The sequence below is a fragment of the Artibeus jamaicensis genome, unplaced genomic scaffold (assembly GCF_021234435.1).
Source record: "Artibeus jamaicensis isolate MK-2021 breed Jamaican fruit bat unplaced genomic scaffold, CSHL_Jam_final contig_444, whole genome shotgun sequence".
NCBI lineage: Eukaryota > Metazoa > Chordata > Mammalia > Chiroptera > Phyllostomidae > Artibeus > Artibeus jamaicensis.
In genome coordinates this window covers 642,797-659,608 of record NW_026521831.1, presented here as the reverse complement: position 1 = coordinate 659,608, position 16,812 = coordinate 642,797, and the positions used below count along the sequence as shown (strand labels likewise).

General features: G+C 67.7%; 2 protein-coding genes across 4 annotated transcripts; one reads left to right on the top strand and one right to left on the bottom strand.

The window, feature by feature from the left end:
• The first annotated feature begins 1,156 nt into the window (after nucleotides 1-1,156).
• Nucleotides 1,157-6,630, top strand: CUNH14orf180 (chromosome unknown C14orf180 homolog). 3 transcript variants are annotated; one of them, XM_037164258.2, is made up of 5 exons: nucleotides 1,157-1,245; nucleotides 3,393-3,518; nucleotides 4,481-4,610; nucleotides 5,527-5,562; nucleotides 5,848-6,630. In XM_037164258.2, the coding sequence occupies exons 2-5, from the start codon at nucleotides 3,408-3,410 to the stop codon at nucleotides 6,051-6,053; spliced, it is 483 nt and encodes a 160-aa protein (XP_037020153.2). In that variant the 5' UTR covers nucleotides 1,157-1,245; nucleotides 3,393-3,407; the 3' UTR covers nucleotides 6,054-6,630. The 3 variants fall into 3 exon arrangements, with proteins under 3 accessions (XP_037020153.2, XP_037020152.2, XP_053522107.1); XM_037164257.2 differs by having other exon boundaries at nucleotides 5,514-5,562; XM_053666132.1 differs by lacking the exon at nucleotides 5,527-5,562.
• A 1,340-nt stretch (nucleotides 6,631-7,970) lies between these two features.
• Nucleotides 7,971-15,970, bottom strand: TMEM179 (transmembrane protein 179). The gene is made up of 4 exons (XM_037164256.2): nucleotides 15,548-15,970; nucleotides 10,845-10,982; nucleotides 9,641-9,719; nucleotides 7,971-8,771 (listed from the first exon to the last, which is right to left on the bottom strand). The coding sequence occupies exons 1-4, from the start codon at nucleotides 15,850-15,852 to the stop codon at nucleotides 8,595-8,597; spliced, it is 699 nt and encodes a 232-aa protein (XP_037020151.2). The 5' UTR covers nucleotides 15,853-15,970; the 3' UTR covers nucleotides 7,971-8,594.
• Between the last annotated feature and the right edge of the window lie 842 nt (nucleotides 15,971-16,812).

Sequence of the window (16,812 nt, the reverse complement as noted above, 5' to 3'; positions counted from 1 at the left end):
CCAGGATTGGGCTGGACTGTGCCCACTGGGGGGCGCCACAGAGCTTGAGCGTCACTGTCCCTCACGGACCCAGCGAGGAGCCAGGTGAGACCCCACTCGGAAGCAGGGAGGCGCCCAATTCCCACTGTGGGAGGAAGCCCCTGTCAGGCGTGGACAGAGGCCAGGCAGAGGGCGCTCCGTGGCCCTGGTGGGGGCTGGGAGTGAGGGGCTGCCCTTCCCTGTCGCCCAGGGCGTCAGCCGCCAGGGCTAAAACGGGCACAGTCCCCAGCAAACCAGGGTGGTGGGCAGCCCCTGGAGACCCAGCCCCGTGAAGCTGGCGTCCCGTCTACAGGGTGGGGGCGGCCAGTGCCCTTGGCGACTTCCCGGCCCAGATGCCTCAAGCCCTCCCCGGGCGGCCAGGCCCAAACCCAGGGCCCCGTCGGCCCCTCACCCAACCCCTGCCTGAGGCCCAATCCCACCCCAGAAGCTGGAGTGCAGCTCTCTCCCACTTCGCCACACAGTGAGCCAAGTCAGCCCCTTCAGAAGCCACCAGCAGCCAGGGTCCCAGGCCAGGGCAGCAGGCCTGAGAGGCGGAGGGGTCCTGGGAAGGCGCTGATCCCTCTGGGGGCTGCAGGGCCCGGAGTCTGCACGGCAGAGTCTGCCTGGGGCTCAGGAGGCCAAGGTCGGCCGCGTCCCACTCAAGGGCGTCCCCCGCCCCCAGCGGACATGCGGCCACCACCCAGCCCACTGCCGCCCCATGTCTGAACTGCACTCCAGGCTGCACACGGTGGCGAGGGCAGGGGCCCCAGGGCCGAGGGCCAGCCCCTGTGGGAGCTGCCCGCCCGACACTCCCCCTCGGGGCCCCCAGGAGCCCTTCTCTTGCCCAACTCAGAACCACGAGTTGCCTGGAGAACTTCCAGCCTCTTCACTGGCCCCCGAGGGAGGGCACGTGGGGGTGTCCACAGCTCCCTCCCCCCGTCCAGCTGGGACAAGGGGCAGCCTCAGCCCCTCTGGTTCAGCCAGGCTGCCCAGGACCGACGCCTGGCCTCCGGGAGGTCAGACGCTGCCCGGAGCCCCCGGATCCCCCATGACAGCCTCTTCCGGAGCTGGCCGGGCCTCAGGGCGGCTCGGGCCGTAATGGGATCTTCTCGGCTGGCGCGTGCGCTGCAACGGCTCCGGTTCCCACCTCGCTCGAGGCTCTGACGCCCCCGCTCCTGCCGGCAGGCGGGCAGCTCACACGGAGGAGCGGCACCTGCAGCAGCCCAGGTAGGGCGGGGCGGCGCCTGTGTGCGCGCGTGAGTGTGTGCATGTGTGTTTACGGGGGTGTGAGTGGGGCCCCATGAGCTGTGGCCTCTCCCGGTCGAGGTCCTGGCACGGTTTCTCCCATGTCACCAGCCCAGGTGCCTCTGGAGGCGGTGTCGCAGGTGACCGGACAGCAGGGGGGGCCTGGCCGGCACTCTGTGGGACCTGGTGGGTAGGTGAGACCCTCAGCCTCCACCAGGTCCTCTGCTCCTGAGCCCAAAGGCCTCATGGGTCGGTGGGCAAAGTGCAGGGTTGGAGAGGTGGTTGGGAGGGCGTGGTCGCTGACCCGCCACCAGCCCCAGGGCCAGCTCAGAGGAGGGACCCCTCCCCATGCAGGGCAGGCGCTGTGCAGGGGTCTCAGAGGGACCCTCGGTGAAGATGAAGACAGACTAACAGGCCGTGGTGTGGGTGATGGGCAGTCAGGGGCCAGCAGAGCACCTGGTTGGGGGCCAAAGGAGGTCACAGCCTGCTGAGAGGAGGCAGGGGGCCCCGAGGCTGGGGTCCCGGAGCCATGGGGCCGGGTGGGGGGCAGGAGAGGTAGCCGGGTCCCTGTCCTGGCGTTACCTGAGGTGTTGAACCAGGTGCAGACAGGCCCGGCCTTCCTCACACCCCCCGGGGGCTGATGGGGGCTGATGAGAGCGGCGGGCCGGGGAGCAGAGCCAGGCTGGAGAGACAGACCGGGGTACTTTGGGCCCCAGGGGTCTCACCACCATCTCCCAAAGGCTTTGAGTCGAGGTTGGGGACTCTGGGCCAAACTCCACAGACCGCTGGCGTGTTGTGGAGGCGTGGCCTTGGCCGGACCTCCGCTCCTGGAAAGGGCTGGGAGCCAGGGCCCTCTGTCCCCCCAGGGGCAGAAGGGTGTCCCCAGGGGGCGCGGCCTCTCCAGCCAGGGCAGGCCCAGGCCCGACACAGGGCAGGCCCTGGGCCAGGAGCTATTTTCCGCCCTTTATCACCCATCTGTCAGGAGCTGGCCTCTGAGCAGAGGGCACTCGGGTTACACAGCGTCCCTGCCAGAGTCCCCGCCCCCCCAACGCAGGGCCCTGACCGAGGGCGGTGCTGGGCAGACGGCGGCCGTATAGGGAGCAGCCTGCGCTTCCCTGGCCCACCCTGTTTCTGGTGGGGAAACTGAGGCCCAGAGCCGTCAGCCCAATGACTCAGGCCGCACAGAAGGGCAGAGCCCAGGTCGCAGCAGAGGTTCTGCAGGTGCACGCAGGGCCCAGCTGCGGGGGCGGGGCAGGCAGTCCCAGGTGCACAGAGTCACACCCCGTCCCTGAGTGGTGACAGTGATGGCTTTGTCACCAACACAGGCTCGGTCCCAGACCTGCGTCTGAGCCCTCAGCACGAGCCACTTCCTCTCCCGCTCCAGAGCCCACGAGGGGTCGCTGCTGTTATTCCCACTTTACAGCTGGGCAGACTGAGGCACAGAGAGGTCAGGGGCCACCCACGGAGAGGTCAGGGGCCGCCCACGGCCACGCGCGGGCACACGACACAGGCGATGGAGCCGGCTGGGCCCACCAGGCTGCCTGGCCCAGAGCCTCTGAGCGACTCTGCCCCGTCACTGCCAAGGATACAGACGAGCACACTGCAGGGTCACACACATGCCACACACGTGCACACACACATGCACACCCAGCTCACACACATGCACACATGTACATACAGGCACCCCACACTCACACACATAGACGCAAACACTGAGTGGTCCTCACACAGACACACACTCATGTACATGCACATATACTTGTGGACAGTCGGCGTGTGCACACTCTCACACGTGCACAAACACATGTGCTCCCACGTGTGCACACTCACCTGTTGCTGTCCCCCCACCCCCAGGCAGGGCTCCACACCTGGGTGCGGCTGGCAGGGCTGCCGGGGGTCGGCCATGCAGGTCCCGGTGTGGCTCTGAGCCCCGTCTGCGGGTCCCCAGCCTTCAGACCGCTGGCGGCCCCACTGCCCCCCCCACCCTCCCCGCTGAGCCAGCCGGCCCTTGGGCCTGCCTTCGGCTCCTCTGCCCCAGGTGTCCCCTGGGGGGTGGGGGCCACTCAGGAGGGAGCAGCTTCCCCTCCTGGAGCGTCATCCCACGGTGACGGGGCCTGTGTTTCTCCCAGGGCCATGTGCAGTCCATGAGGGCAGCCTCGAGAGCCTGGAGCCCCGACTCCCGGCCAGAGACGCGACGGCAGACCAGGAAGAATGTGGCAGCCACTCCGGGCTCACCAACGCCCGAGGCAGGGAGGGTAAGGCTGCGGTCCCGGGTAGGCCTCGGTCCCCAGCCCCAGGACTCCCGGGGGTAGAAAGTGTGGGGTGAGGGGTGGGACACAGCATGGTGGGGGCGGTAACAGTGGGTGTCCAGAGGGCAGCGGGGGCCATGGAGGGCGCTGGAGCGGGGCGTGGTATCAGGGTGCCTCTCGGGCACGGCCACCCTGGCGGCTCAGGGAGGAGGGTGCAGCGGGGACAGGCGGTGGGGCCCCAATGACCAGCGAGGCAGTCAGGGGGCAACTGGGAGGGTCTGGACCTGGGACAGAGGGAAGAAGTGGGGTCTCTCCGTGGACAGAGTCCTGGTCTGGGCTCACTGCCAGGCCCTGGGCGCCGACGTCCAGCTAAGGGGCCGGGAGTGAGCCACGACGCGGGTCCCCAGCCCAAGCAGGCTGATCACCCCCAGAAGGCCAGCCGCAGGCTCCAGAGCTGTTCGGTAACGGCCACTCTACCTCCCAGGGCCACACTGAGAGTGTGGGAGCCCCTGATGGGAGGCCCTGCCCTCCTGCCCGTGCTCACAGCCCCTGCCTTGTCCAGGGGACAGTGACTCAGGCCCAGTGTGGGACTCAGAGGGCACTGAGCTGGGGCAGGGTGGGCTTGGGGCTGGGCCTCACCCCCAGTGTCGGGCAGAGGCCCCCGTGCAGGCTCCACATGTGGGAACGTGCGGCTGGAGCATGAGGACAGCCCTCGGGGCGCTAGTGACTGCCACCCTCGTTGTCATTACTGACACGTGTCATTACTGACTATTACGGACCCATCAGGAGACACGGCCTCCTGGTCCTGAGTGGGGCAGGGGTGCCGAGGCCCAGTCTGCAGGGGTCCCCATGGCCCTCCCGGTTCCTGCTGAGGGTCTGGCTGCAGGGATCCTAGCAGAACAGCCTCCAGGGGGCGGAGTGGGGGCTCACTTCCACCGACCTCCCTCTGCTCCCCACCCTCGCCCCAGGAGGGCGACAGGAAGTGCCCCCCCTCGATCCTGAGGCGAAGCCAGACGGAGCGTCCTGGCTGCAGGGCCGAGTCGCTGAGGACCTCGAAGCGTGTGAGGTTCCAGGAGCCCGTGGAGGCGGCAGTCCACTGTAAGGGGCGCGGGGCGCGCGGCCTGGCGACGTGGGGTGGTCCAGGCTCGGGGTCCCCCGAGGCAGCCTGCGGGGCGCGTGCCCAGCTCCCCGGGTTTGCAGAGGAGACTTTCTGCCGTGGCGGAGCTCAGGGCAGCCACACCTTTGAGGCCTGCGGTCCACTCTCCCCTCCACCAGACCCTTCTCTGAAAACTCACCTGGGTGGGTCGGACCCGCCGGAGCTGGCCTCCCTTTCGGGTTGCCTCAGAGCCACCCGGGGATCCCGTGACATGGGCTCGTGGGTGGAGGGGAGCTGCGGCCCCTGTGCTGAGGGGAGGGGGCCCCCAGGGACACCTCAGATTCTGCTGCCACAGCCCCCCGAGAAAGTGCTTCACGAGCCCCACGAAGCTCTGGGTAGAAGTCACAGCCCCGACCGGGGGCAGGGTCTCCCCTGTGTTCCCTGCGAACTCCCACCTGCTCCGTCCACACCCACAGAAGGGTCACGCCTCGCCCTCCCCCACCACCCGCCCCCGCAGCTGGGGAGGCTCTGCAGACAGGAAACCAGGGTGCAGACATTCCGAGGGGGGCTGGTGCCCCCCAAGTGAGCTGTGGGGGCTGGACAGGAAGGGGGTCCTGGCCTACCCTCCTCAGGAGCCCGCCCTGCCTCCCCGGGCCCCCACTCCCGCAGGCTCTGGGAGCAGTGCCCGGCTTCTTGGTGCCCCACTTTCCGGCCTGAACTTGCAGCAGCGGGGCCGGGCCGAACCCCGGGTGGGACAGACAGACTGGCCAGTGGGAAGCACGGACAGCCTGGGCCTCCCATCTGTCAAGCTGGGTGGTGTGGGTACTGTGGGTGGGGGAGGAGCCCTGGGGTGCTGGCGAGCTCAGTGCCCCCCGCAGGGGCCCTCACTGCAAGCCCACCCTCAGTTCTCCTCCCCAGACATCGCCGGCAGGGAGCCCACACCCGCCACCAAGGGTGAGTTCTGAGCCCTCCTCCACTGCCCCCAGGGCCCTCGGCACCCCCCCCCCACAGTGCCAGTGCCGCCCCAGCCTTGGCCGCCCTTAGACACACCCGACAGAGGCCCGGGCAGGGATGGGGGGACCCCTGCCCTCCATGGGGACTATGGGGTCACCCCAGGGCAGAGCCGTGGTGCCACCCGCCCTCCCTGCAGCTCACCCCAGCAGCCCAGGGAAGAGGGAGCCTGGGTGCCCTGGGGCGGGGCCTGTGGGCTGCAGCTCATAGGCCTGCTTTGGCCCCCAGCACCCCGCCGACCCGGGCCCCACGCCCGCCCCCTGCTCCTGGGACTGTCCCTGTGCCTGCTGCTGGCGCTGCTGCTCGGCCTGTGCTGCGGCCGCCCCGGGCCCGTCGCACTGGCCCTGGAGAACCTGCGGGCCCGGCTCCTCGCTCTCGCCCTGCACCTGCGGCACGCGGTCCTCGCCTGCTGGCACTGCCTGCGGCCTCTGTGACCCCAGCGACGCCAGGGGCCCTGTGGGCGGGGTCCCGGGAGCCACGGAGGGTCTGGAGCAGCGCGGGGTGAACCCGGAGCTCAGGGGGCTGCAGGCGGGGGCCCGAGGCCTGGAGACCAGACACAGGATACGCATTCCCTGCAATCGGCACAGTGCAGGCCGGGGCCCACGGGACGCTTCCTGAGGAGCAGGGCTCCACTTCCAAATCTCGGGGTCCCCAGGGCCCCTCTGGCTTCTCTGGGATCCCAAAGCGGGAGGAGGCCCCCGTGGTCTAGAGGGGACCCTCCAGCATCTCGGGCCCCCCACACCAGCCCAGGACTTCTCTCATCTGCCCAAACCCCACCCTGAGAGGACAGGCGGGTTGTGCCCCGTGTTCCAGATGAGCAAACAGGGGCTCCGAGAGGCCAGGTCACGTGCCCAAGTCATAGCGAGCACAGGCCCCGGCTTGGCCCTGCAGCCCGGTCCTGTCCAGGGACCACGCCTGTGGGGGGGGTGAGGGGGCCACGATCACGACTAAAGGCTGGTCACCAGGAAAGCCAGGCAGAGACCTGCTGGAGATGCAGGTCCAGACAACGACCTGGCGGAAAAGTCACTGGAGGTGGACACTGTCAGCCTGAGAAATGAAGGCGCCATCCATCCGTCCAAAGCCACACAGGGCGCCGTGGGAAGGCCGCCCCCAGGAGCGTGCAGATGAGGGGGGCCGGGGAGGACGGGGGTGGATCCGGGCGGTGCTCACCCTCGAGTGAGGAGAGTTTCGTGGCTGACAGGTGAGCTCAAATGCATCCATGCGAGTCACTCTGGTCTTTCTATTTTTATTTGACTTTGAGAAATAAACACACTTAGGGATCTTTACTTTCAGTGTGGCCACAGGTGAAGTTAAAACACAATGTCGTCACCACGCAGCGGGGAAAGCGATGGGGGGCCCCGTGTCAGGAGCCCCCGAAGCCCGGACGTCAGGAGGCGCCCGTGGCAGCCGGCCCAAGACCGGCCAGGGTGTGTGTCCATGACAACCCGCTCTGCAAGGGACCTGCAGGAAGTGGACACAGGCCTCCGCAGGCTGGACTGAGGGGCGGCCCCAAACCAGCTCCAGGCAGCCTGCAGTGCGGACCCAAATCTCTGGTGCACTGGGGCCCCTCAGACTCCAGAAGCCCCTGCGTCTCCTCCCGGCCCAGCGGGCTGCTGCCTGGGGTGGGGCCCCGCAGAGGGCCCCCGGGCTGCCCAGCTGGGCCGGCAAGACCAGATCAGCTCGGGGGCCTCGGGTTCTGCCAACACACCTCCCCTACGCTGTGGATCCGCCCCTCAGCTTGGAATCAGGCCACATCTGGGGCCAGAGTACCTCTGCCACACCAGGACCCTCAGCGGCCTGGCCACGACCTCGCCCAGGATGCGAGCCAGTGTGGCAGTGTCACTCACGGCCAGTGGCCTGCCACCTCGCTTCCTGGCCCCGTCTGTCCACAGCCCCTGCCTGCACCTCAATCCTGGCCCAGATCCCAGCCTCCGAGGCCCGTGCCCCTGGCTGGGAGACAGTCCAGTCACTGGCAGTGAGAGCCCGGTCATGGGGAGTGGGGTCGCCCTCCCCGAAGGGTGGGGGCGGCAGGGAAGCAAGCTTTGCAGCTGGAGGGCAGCTTGGGGGGCTAGCGCGGCTTTGAGAGTGGGGGTGGGGTGCTCTTACACCTTGGGTGCCCCCTCCTGGACAGGACACGGTGGACGGGGTACAGGTGGGGAGCCGGGAGCCCCTCAAGGAGGAGTCCACAGCCCAGCTGCCCCACCTGCCGCCACGTGGGCAGCGTCATGCCCTCTGGGGCCTCGGGGCCTCTGCTGGGGAAGCGGAGCCCACCCAGGGTACAGGGCGCCAGCTCCCTGTGGAGGGAGGTGCAGAGGAGCTGCCCAGGGCGCTCCCTGCCTCACCTGCCCTGGCCTTGGCCCGCCACTCCTTGTGCACACACACACTCACATGTCTGCACACGTACACTTGTGTGCGTGCAGTTGCCTCCACAGGCTTGCACATTTTGCGTGCTCACCCACACTTGCGCACACTCATTCATATGCACACATACAGCTGTGTATGGGCATGCTCTCATGTGCTTGCACTCTCACACGTGCACACTCACACCCTCACGTGCACACTCAGACACCTGCAGGGCACCGGCCCAGCCCCCACACAAGGAGACAAGCGCCAGGCTGGGCCGCCCCGGCCCCCACACCAGGCACGACAGCTGCTCCCCAGGACACCCACACAGGCCCGCACAGCCATCCTGCACTTCTGATGCTTCAACCTACAGACACACGGGCAGAGCCTGGACCTGGTGGCCAGAGGGGGCAGAGAGGCCGGCCACCCTCTAGCAGCCTTGCCACCCAGGTCCCCCCAAGCAGCCCCACCCGGTCAGCCACCGCGGTCACAGTGGGAATTGAGGTGTTTGGGGGAGCAGCTACTCATGATGCGGGGGGAGACATGCAAGGCAGTGAAGGTGGGATGGGGGCCCAGGCCGACGCCCCGCCGTGGCCCGGGGACAGGGCGTGTGCCCCGGGCGGCGGGGACGCCTAGATGACGGCGCTCTTCTCCTCCTGGAAGAGGGCGCGGTCGGACCGGGCCAGCAGCAGCTCCTTCTCGTGGGCCAGGCTGTCCAGCAGGGCCTCCTCCCGGCAGCTGCGGTAGACCCTCACGAAGGCCATGACGGTGAGGATCAGCCAGGCCAGCCAGGCGCCCCAGAGGCCCAGCTGCACAGAGAGCGAAGGGCAGGGAGGGTCAGGGCCAGCCAGACCCAGGGGCCACCGCTCCCAGCACCCACCCACCCAGCCCCTGGGGAAAGGGCGGCACCTGCTGGGAAAGCAGCAGGGACGCTCGGGGGACAAAGACAGGGTCAAGCTCCAGGGCGGGAGGCAACCTTTGGCTTCCCAGCCCCACACGGTGCAGGTACTATGGGGACTCTGCCCGCTCTGCCCTCACCCAGGCCGGCTGGCCCCTCCGCTGGCCCCTCGGCCAGACTCGGCCTCCCAGATCCGAAGACGGCCAGTCCCTGAGGGAGCCTGCTGCTAGAACAAACTGACCTTTGGCAGCTGCCTCCAAACAGTCGAAGGGGAGCTGGCGAATCGGAACCAGGCCTGAGCCGGGTCAAGCAGCCCTCACGGGGGCTGTCTGCTGTCCCCACCCCCTGGCTCCCCCTCAACCTAACTGCCCGGGACGAGGGCTGAAGCTTTCCCGCTAGGTTTCCCGAAGGTGCATCTGGCAGGTTCAGCTCCTCTCTGCACAGAGCCCTCAACCCACCGACGTCCAGAGCAGCCCCTGGACAGCATGGGGCTGCACAGCCAGTCTGGGGCAGGAGGCGACCTGGGGTCTGGGGAGCTCTGCTCGGTGCTGGCAGAGGCTGCCCCTACCCTGTTGCCCCCTCGTCTGGCTCATCCATGTCCTCCCCAGGGGACAGACACAGGGGCCAGGCACAGGCCGTCGCTGGCCACCGACATGTCCAGATGAGCCTGTGTTCCAGCAAATGCTGTCCCCAGAGTCCACCATGGTCTCCTGGAGGGCAGGGCAGCGCAGGCCTCCCCCCCTCCCACCTGGAACCTGCCCACACGGCAGCCCCGCCCACCTGGGCAATGGCAAACTGGTCGTAGAAGGCAGAGTTGTCAACATCCAGCTCCAAGTCGATGCCCTGGAGGTCCTCACAGCTGAAATGGCAAGGCCCAGAGCGGGAAGGTGACTGTCAGGCCACCAAGCACAAAAAGGGCAGCAGGCAGCACCCCAAAGGGCCAGAGGGGGCAGCTGTCCCCAAGGTGGGGTAGACGGGAGCCTCAGTGCTTGAAAACCCGGCCCCAACCCGGCCCAGGACGGTGGGGCACCCACACCAGCCTCTGCTGCCCTGGGGCCCCACTGCCCCACAGGGTGGGCCGGGGCAGGGTGGACCACCAGGCCCAAGGGACACCACAAACCCCGCCCATGGGCAGCGGGGCCGGGCCTGGCCCCAGGGGCCCCAGGCTGGCTGAGATGTCAGGAGGCAGGGCCTGAGCCCCGGGGGAGGGGTCCAGAGGCCCGGGCTCGCCCGGACGGCGGTGGCTGGGGGCGAAGGGCAGGAACTGTCACGCCCTCCCCTGCTGTGAGCCGTGGGCTGCACCCAGGGCCAGGGCCAGGGTGCAGGGTGGGCAGAGGAGGGGCCCTGCGCTCCGGCCCCTCCTGCACGTTGGGGCCCCAGGTCTGATTTTGCTACAACAGACCACCTGGAGCACCTGGGTAAGGTGAGCCCAGGGCACTGGGCAGTGGGTAGCCCCCTCTGAGAGTGGGGCAGTCACCCTGCTCCATCAGGGACCCCCAAGCCAGGCACTGCCCCCTGCTCAGGGCCCCAGGTGACCACTCGGTCCCCAACCCACTCCAACCGGCAGCTTTGCTCCTGTTCCCCACCCTCCTGCCACCTTCCGAACCCCTCCCAGACGGGGCCTCTGCCTGCACTGCCGGAACACACCTGGGCTTCCCGGACCTGGAGCCCACCTGGGGAGTCCTGTCACCCCACCGTACCCCAGACATGACTGGGCCACGGGGAGCTCTGACCTCCCGGCCCGCCACCCCCACCCAGAGCCACCCAGGGGGCAGGGGGCCCCGCTCTGAGGGAAGCTGCCTGGGTTGCAGGGCAGAAGGCAGGTCCCAGGGAAGGAGCGAGCAGGCAAGGCGCAGGTGTGCACAGGTGTGGGTGCAGGTGTGCACAGGTGTGGGCGCAGGTGGGAGGAGCAGAGCCGCTGCATGGGCCGGGACTTGCACACGGAGGGGCCCGCTAGGAGTCCCAGGGAGGGCCCAGGGCGCACCTGCGGGGCACGGTGCCCCTCTCCGTGACAGCATCACACCACAGGGTGAAGCCCACGCTCACGATGGTGCTGGAGATGAAGACGAGGAAGACCACGAAGGCGTTGACCAGCAGGTTCAGGAGGGAGTAAAGGAAGGAGCTGCAGGAGGGACAGCACAGGTGGGTCACCAGCCCCGTCCCTGGGCCCTGCACCTGGGGCAGCCCCCAACCTCGGGGGAGCGGGGCTGGGAACAGCTTGTCCTCACCCCGCAGTGCCCCAGGCTGCCCACCCCCATCCTCCCAGAGACCCACCCGCCGCCCTTCAGCAAGGCGGCCGAGACCTCAGCCTGCCCACACACTGAAAGGCGGAGACGCCCCACGGCCACCAGTGTGGCCGGTGGAGCCTTGCACGAGCAGCTTGCCACCTGACCTGCTCTGATGTTCCACTGAAACTGAAGACCAGGGACCGTGCGGCTGAAACACCCCCACCAGCCTCGCCTGCACCCCGCAAGCACCCAGGGAGATGGGGGACCGTCCCACGGGGGACCGGAGCAGTGTCTGGCTCAGGAGGGACAGCCCAGGCCCTGCTCTCGCCTGCTGGCAGGTGAGATACGAACACAAGCCTGTCACACGTGGTCTGAGGAAAATGACGCACTTCACGGGGGATGTTTACTAAAAAGGTCTCGGCCGGGCTCAGCCCCAAAACCCAGGCTGCTGCCGCGCAGTGGGGACTGTGGACCGAGGCAGGATCCAGGCCCATTCGTTCCAACCACCCTCTGGGCCTCGGTTCCCCCTTTGAACTGGGTCTCGAGAGCCCCCCACTGCGTCCCTGTGGAGTGGAGGGAGGGCCGTGTGGCTGAGGGACAAGGCTCCGCAGCCTTGGGTGTGGGGCGCACTCTGTCCACCCCCGCCCTCGGGGCTGAGCAGGCCTCCTGCTCTCTCCGACGTGTGTGCTGTGTGTGCTGGGAGCTCTGGGCCGGGGGCTGGGCCCTAGCTGCCACTGGAGCTGGGGGCGAGGGACATGGGTGGAGAGGCTGCTGAGTCACCACCAGAACCAGACGCCCGGAGCCCGAGCCTGCAGCTGGGGGCCAGGAGTGGGGGCTGTGGTGTGGGGGGAGGGGGAGGGGTGTAGGGCGGCCCCGCCCGCTGGAGCTGGTGCTCAGAGGGCAGCAGAGGGTCCCACCACCCACAGCAGCAGCTGAGTCTCCGATGGCCGATCCACTCCAGCCAAGGACCTGGTGGTCCCGGGGCCCCTGGCGGGTCCAAGACGCCGCCGCCCCATCCACCTCTGAGGCCCATGTTCAGCACAAGTGCCCATCGCAGAGACCCCAGCCCTTCCCTGTGAAACAGGCACCATCTGGGCTCCCCCACGACCAGACCCGGGAGACCCCAGCCCACGAGACCCCAGAGCCGCCTCCCACTCCTCTCGTCCATTCCTGGTCGCTTTCCTTGAAGCCCGCCAGGTTCTACGGATACTGGAGGGTTAGGGGCTGTCCAGAGTCTCAGGGGCCCCAGACCCACCCCTCCCCCTTCCCCAGGACCGGCCAGAGCGGTGGGCGGGATGGAGCCGCTCTCACAGGGTTAAAAAGCCGTCTCTCTCCTGGAGCCTCTCAGGGAGAGGATGTGCCGTCTCCATGGTGACGGCATCCGGAAGCCCTGGGAGGCTGTGGTGGGCAGATGGGCTGTTTTAACCCAGTGCCCCCCAGCTGTCAATCACAACCCCCCTCCCCGCCACCCCCACCACCACCTGGACACTCGCAGGGCTCCACCCAGACAAAGCTGCCCTGGCCCCCCTCCCCCGGACTGCGGTCCAGCCGCAGCCTGTGCCTCTGCCCTGAAACCGTGAGCCCCGCCCATTCCTGCAGTCAGCGGCCAGGTGTCCTGCGCAGAAAGCCGCTTTGTACAGTTCTGGGCACAAACTGTCAGGCCCCCACTTTGCGTGGGGACACGCTGGCCCCACAGACAGCGTCTGACCCACGTTGGTGGGGGCCCTGGCTCATCTGTGAAGCTGGACTCCCAGGTAATCAGTGTGTGCGCGGACCCTCTAAAATCCCGTGTGTGTTGGGGCCGCAGTGTCCTGGTGGGCAGGCCCTGCAGGACTGTCGATGGCTCGGAGGGCCCTGGTAGGTCCCAAGTGCACTCCACGGCCCCCCCGGCCGGCCCCGGGCAGGCCCAGCTCCTGCTCACCTGGTCTGCACAGATCGACCAGGCACTGAGCTGGAACTGACCTCCGGGTGACCCCTCGCCTGTGGCCAGACCAGGCCGACCCCGCCTTCCGGGGGGTCCAGAACTCACTGACACAGCAAGCCTTGGCTTCGCGGCCAGACTTAGAATCTGGGGGGACGCCAGGGCCAGGCGAGTGGCCGTGAGCAGCAGGGCTCAGGATGCAGGCCTCTCTCTGTTCACTCGGCAGATGCCAACGGGGCGACCCCGGGCACCCTGCCCTGTGCTCCGCCTGAGCACATGGAGGGGACAAGAGGCACACCCCCCTGGGGTCCGCCCAGCCCCCCAAGGGAGGGCCGTGGCCTGAGAGCCCTGCCCGAACCCCACAGCCAGAGCAGGGACGAGGGCGCTGTCACAGTGAACCCACAGCCCACGGGCTGCAGCGGACGGCGTGGGGCCGTGGACGGTCACCGCAGATGGTCAAGGACACCTGGAGAAGGGGACGTCTCTGGAGAAGAGAAAGCTGGCCCCACCTTGGCTGCCACGTTCGCAGCCCGGACTGCAGTCTCTGGTGGTGGGACAGGTGGGCCCCAGGCAGTTGCAGAGGGAGAAGACCCGGAATGTCCCTCCACCCAGACCACACCCGGGGCACCGAGTGCCCTGTCCTGGGTGGATGAGCACGATGAGGGGGCACGGGAAACCCCGAGCCCCCACTTTCTATCTCTAAAATGGGGGCGGTGCCCCGGTCAGTGTGGCTCAGTGGGTTGCAGATCATTCTGCACACTGAAAGGTCGCCAGTTCAATTCCCAGTCAGGGCACGTGCCTGGGGTGTGAGTTCGGTCCCCAGTCGGGCACATTCGAGAGACGGGGTGAGTGTGAGCAGCAACTGACGATCAATGTCTCTCTGTTCCTCCCTTCTGCTCTCCCTGAGCAAGCCCGTGGGCAAGGAGAGAGAAATTAAAAACTAAAGCGGGAGCGGCGATGGCAGCCCCAGAGAGCTGACGGCAACTTTCTGCAGGACGACAAAGGTCAGAGCCGTCGTCACCAGCTCCCGGGTCTGCTGTCCTGTGGGGGGGGGGGACAGCAGCCCAGCGTGACCAGGACTCCTGTCCCCCCGGCTCGCTGCTGCCCTGCCGCCCCTGCCTCTGGAGGCCTGTGCCGGCTCTGAAGTCGCCTCCCTCTCAGCCCCGCGGGCTGGGCTCCACCTGGAGAGCCGCTCCGTCCGTGTCAGCTGACCCTGAGTGCCTCGCCTCGTGGGGACGGCTGAACAGGACCCCTCAGGAGCTGTGCCCGCTGCCCTCAGCTCCCCAGACCCAAGGGACCTCGACCTGCGCCCCTCTGTCCCTCAGACCCCGTCTCATACTCAGAGATGCTCCTCGGGCCACCTGGATGAGGACGCTGACTGGGGAGCCAGCTGCTCAGGGCAGCGTGGGGGCGATGACCCGGGCTCACCCCAGGCAGAGCACCCTGGGGCCTCCCCAGGCTGACCTCAAATCTGGAACCTTAGTGCATCAGGCTGAACTGTGTCCCCGACCACGTGTCCAAGTCCTCGCCCCACTGCCTGCGGGTGTGACCTTATTAGGAAATGGGCTCTTTACAGGTGTCACGACGCTGAAGATCTGCAAATGACGTCAGCCTGGAAGTGGGTGGGCCCCTCAGCCAATGAGGGAGGCCCTTGCAGGAGCGTAAGAGACAGGAGCGGAGGCGTATGGCGGCTGACTCAGAGGCTGGGGGGACAGGACGGGGGGTGAAACCCCAGCCCTGGAACAGCCGCCAGAAGCTAGGGTGGGGGAGGGGACTCTCCTGCAGTGGGGACCAGCCCTGCTGACACCTGGGCTTTGGGCCCCCGGGGCCTCCAGTACTGGGAGGCAGGGGCTTCATGGTTGTAGCAGCCCTGGGAAACCATGCACAGGGGTCGCCAAGATTTCGCCCTCTCCCAGCCCCCCCCCCAAGGTGAATAACACCCACTGCTCCCCACACAGTGCCAGGGCGGGGCGGTGAGGAAGGGGTGGTGGCCGGAGGGAGGAGGGGAGGCTGGGGAGAGCGAAGCCAGGCCTGGCACAGGGGTTCTGGTCCAATACCCCCAGCCAAGGACTTGAGGGGCTTCCTTCCAGAACTCTCCCCCCCGCTGCCATCAGCCCTCCCGGGACGACGGGGGCGAGGGGAGGACTCCCTGGTACCCTATGTCACACGGGGCCTGTCCTGGTCCCCCCCACACACACACACCCACCGGGGACAGAGCACAGGCCCAGGCCCTGGAGCTGTCCGCAGTGCTGACGTGTGCGGCTGGGGCGCTCAGGAAGACAGTGCCAGGTCTACACCCTCGGGGGGCTGGGTGGAGAGCCAAATGCCCAAGTGCCAGGAGCGGGGGTGATGCGCATTTCGAGAAGGCCGCGCTGGCATCATACGCAGTACGCGTGAGCCGCGCGGCCCGGGCTCTGCGCCTAGACAAAGGGCCGAGCTGGGGAAAATGCTAAGGGCCCGGGGCTGACGGGGGAAGGGGAGAGCCTGGGGCGCGTGGGCGAGGGCTGTGTGGGCAGGGGGCGCCGGGTGCCCACTTACCCCTCGTAGCCCTTGCAGAGGAAGAAGAGCGTGCGCCAGGCGTGGCCCGCGGCGACCACCAGCGAGAGGAGACTGATGAGCAGGCTGAAGCGGCAGGCGGCGGGCGGGCCCCACTGCTGCACCGTGAAGCGCTCGCGCCCCTGCACCGTCATGTTGGCGCTCAGCCACATGCCCTCCGTGAAGAGCAGGCAGCGGCCGCGGAAGTCGTGGCCGTTCTCGAACAGCGGCACCACCACCACGAAGCTGAAGACGAAGGCCAGGAAGTAGCAGACGCACTGCGCGAGGTGGAAGCGGCTGAACGCCATGGCGCGGGGAGGCTGCGGGCCGGGACCGCGAGGCACCCAGCGCTGCGCGCAGGCTGACCGGGGCCGCGCGGGAGGCTGCGCAGTGACGGCGCCAGCGGAGCTGCGCGCCCCCGCCCGCTTTGCTTGCGCAGCGGCCGAAGGCGGGCCGCGCCTGGGTCAGCACCACGGACAGCTGCTGGGCGGGGACGCGCGGGGACAGGGCGTGGGTGTGGGCCGGGGAGAGGGTGCCCGGATAGAGATGCGGCATGGAAACCGGAAGAGGGAACGGGATTGATGGTAGATCAGCTTCTCTGTGCCCTGTTCTGTGCCCGATTCTGTGCCATCGGTACCAAGGGCTGCCTGCGTGGGGCCTGTCCGCGCTGGTTCTGTGTCCCTAGGTCCCCGTGAACTTAAATTAAGGAAAGACGCCTGGGAGAGACAGGTCCTGGAGGGCCCGGGCAAGGTGGTACAGTGCAGGTGGCAGTGAGGTTTGCAGTCCAGACCAGCTGAGTTCTGGAGCAAGAAGTATGGGGCAAGGAGGACAGGGAGCAGGGGGCTGGGGTCAGTGTCCCCACGGAGGGACAGAGCGAGGCGAGGCCTGGACGTGGGGAGGAGGGAGCGGGTCCGAGCAGGCGGGCCCTCCCTGGGGACAGGAGTTGCAGGTGCAAATGCAGCCCGGAGCTGGTGTTTGAGGGGAATGATGGACGCCCAACACCTCATTAAGACTGCCGCTGCGGAGCCGGAATCTGCGAGTGCATTAATTAATGGAATTAATGTCTTTTCTGGTTCCCTTTAAGGCTCAGTCACGTCGAGTCCAATTCCCAGGGTGGGGAGGACGTGGCTTTGCCTCTTCTAACGGAGACGCCGATCGGTTTAGTGCGGCAGCAGCTTTTTTGTCGCAGGCATGAAAACAGGCTTCCGTCGTGTTGCCAAAGTTACATAAGCTCATCTCTGAAGTCAAGCAGTGCACAGACATTAAAA

What these genes read in the sequence shown, in the direction of transcription:
- CUNH14orf180 (XM_037164257.2), top strand. Translation starts at nt 3,408, where the DNA reads ATGAGGGCAGCCTCGAGAGCCTGGAGCCCCGACTCCCGGCCAGAGACG. An exon ending in CGTGGAGGCGGCAGTCCACT is followed by an intron (nt 4,611 to 5,513) that starts GTAAGGGGCGCG and finishes GCCCACCCTCAG; the next exon opens with TTCTCCTCCCCAGACATCGC. An exon ending in GCCCACACCCGCCACCAAGG is followed by an intron (nt 5,563 to 5,847) that starts GTGAGTTCTGAG and finishes TTTGGCCCCCAG; the next exon opens with CACCCCGCCGACCCGGGCCC.
- TMEM179 (XM_037164256.2), bottom strand. Translation starts at nt 15,852, where the DNA reads ATGGCGTTCAGCCGCTTCCACCTCGCGCAGTGCGTCTGCTACTTCCTG. An exon ending in CTCTGCAAGGGCTACGAGGG is followed by an intron (nt 10,983 to 15,547) that starts GTAAGTGGGCAC and finishes TCCCTCCTGCAG; the next exon opens with CTCCTTCCTTTACTCCCTCC. An exon ending in AGGGGCACCGTGCCCCGCAG is followed by an intron (nt 9,720 to 10,844) that starts GTGCGCCCTGGG and finishes TTGCCATTTCAG; the next exon opens with CTGTGAGGACCTCCAGGGCA.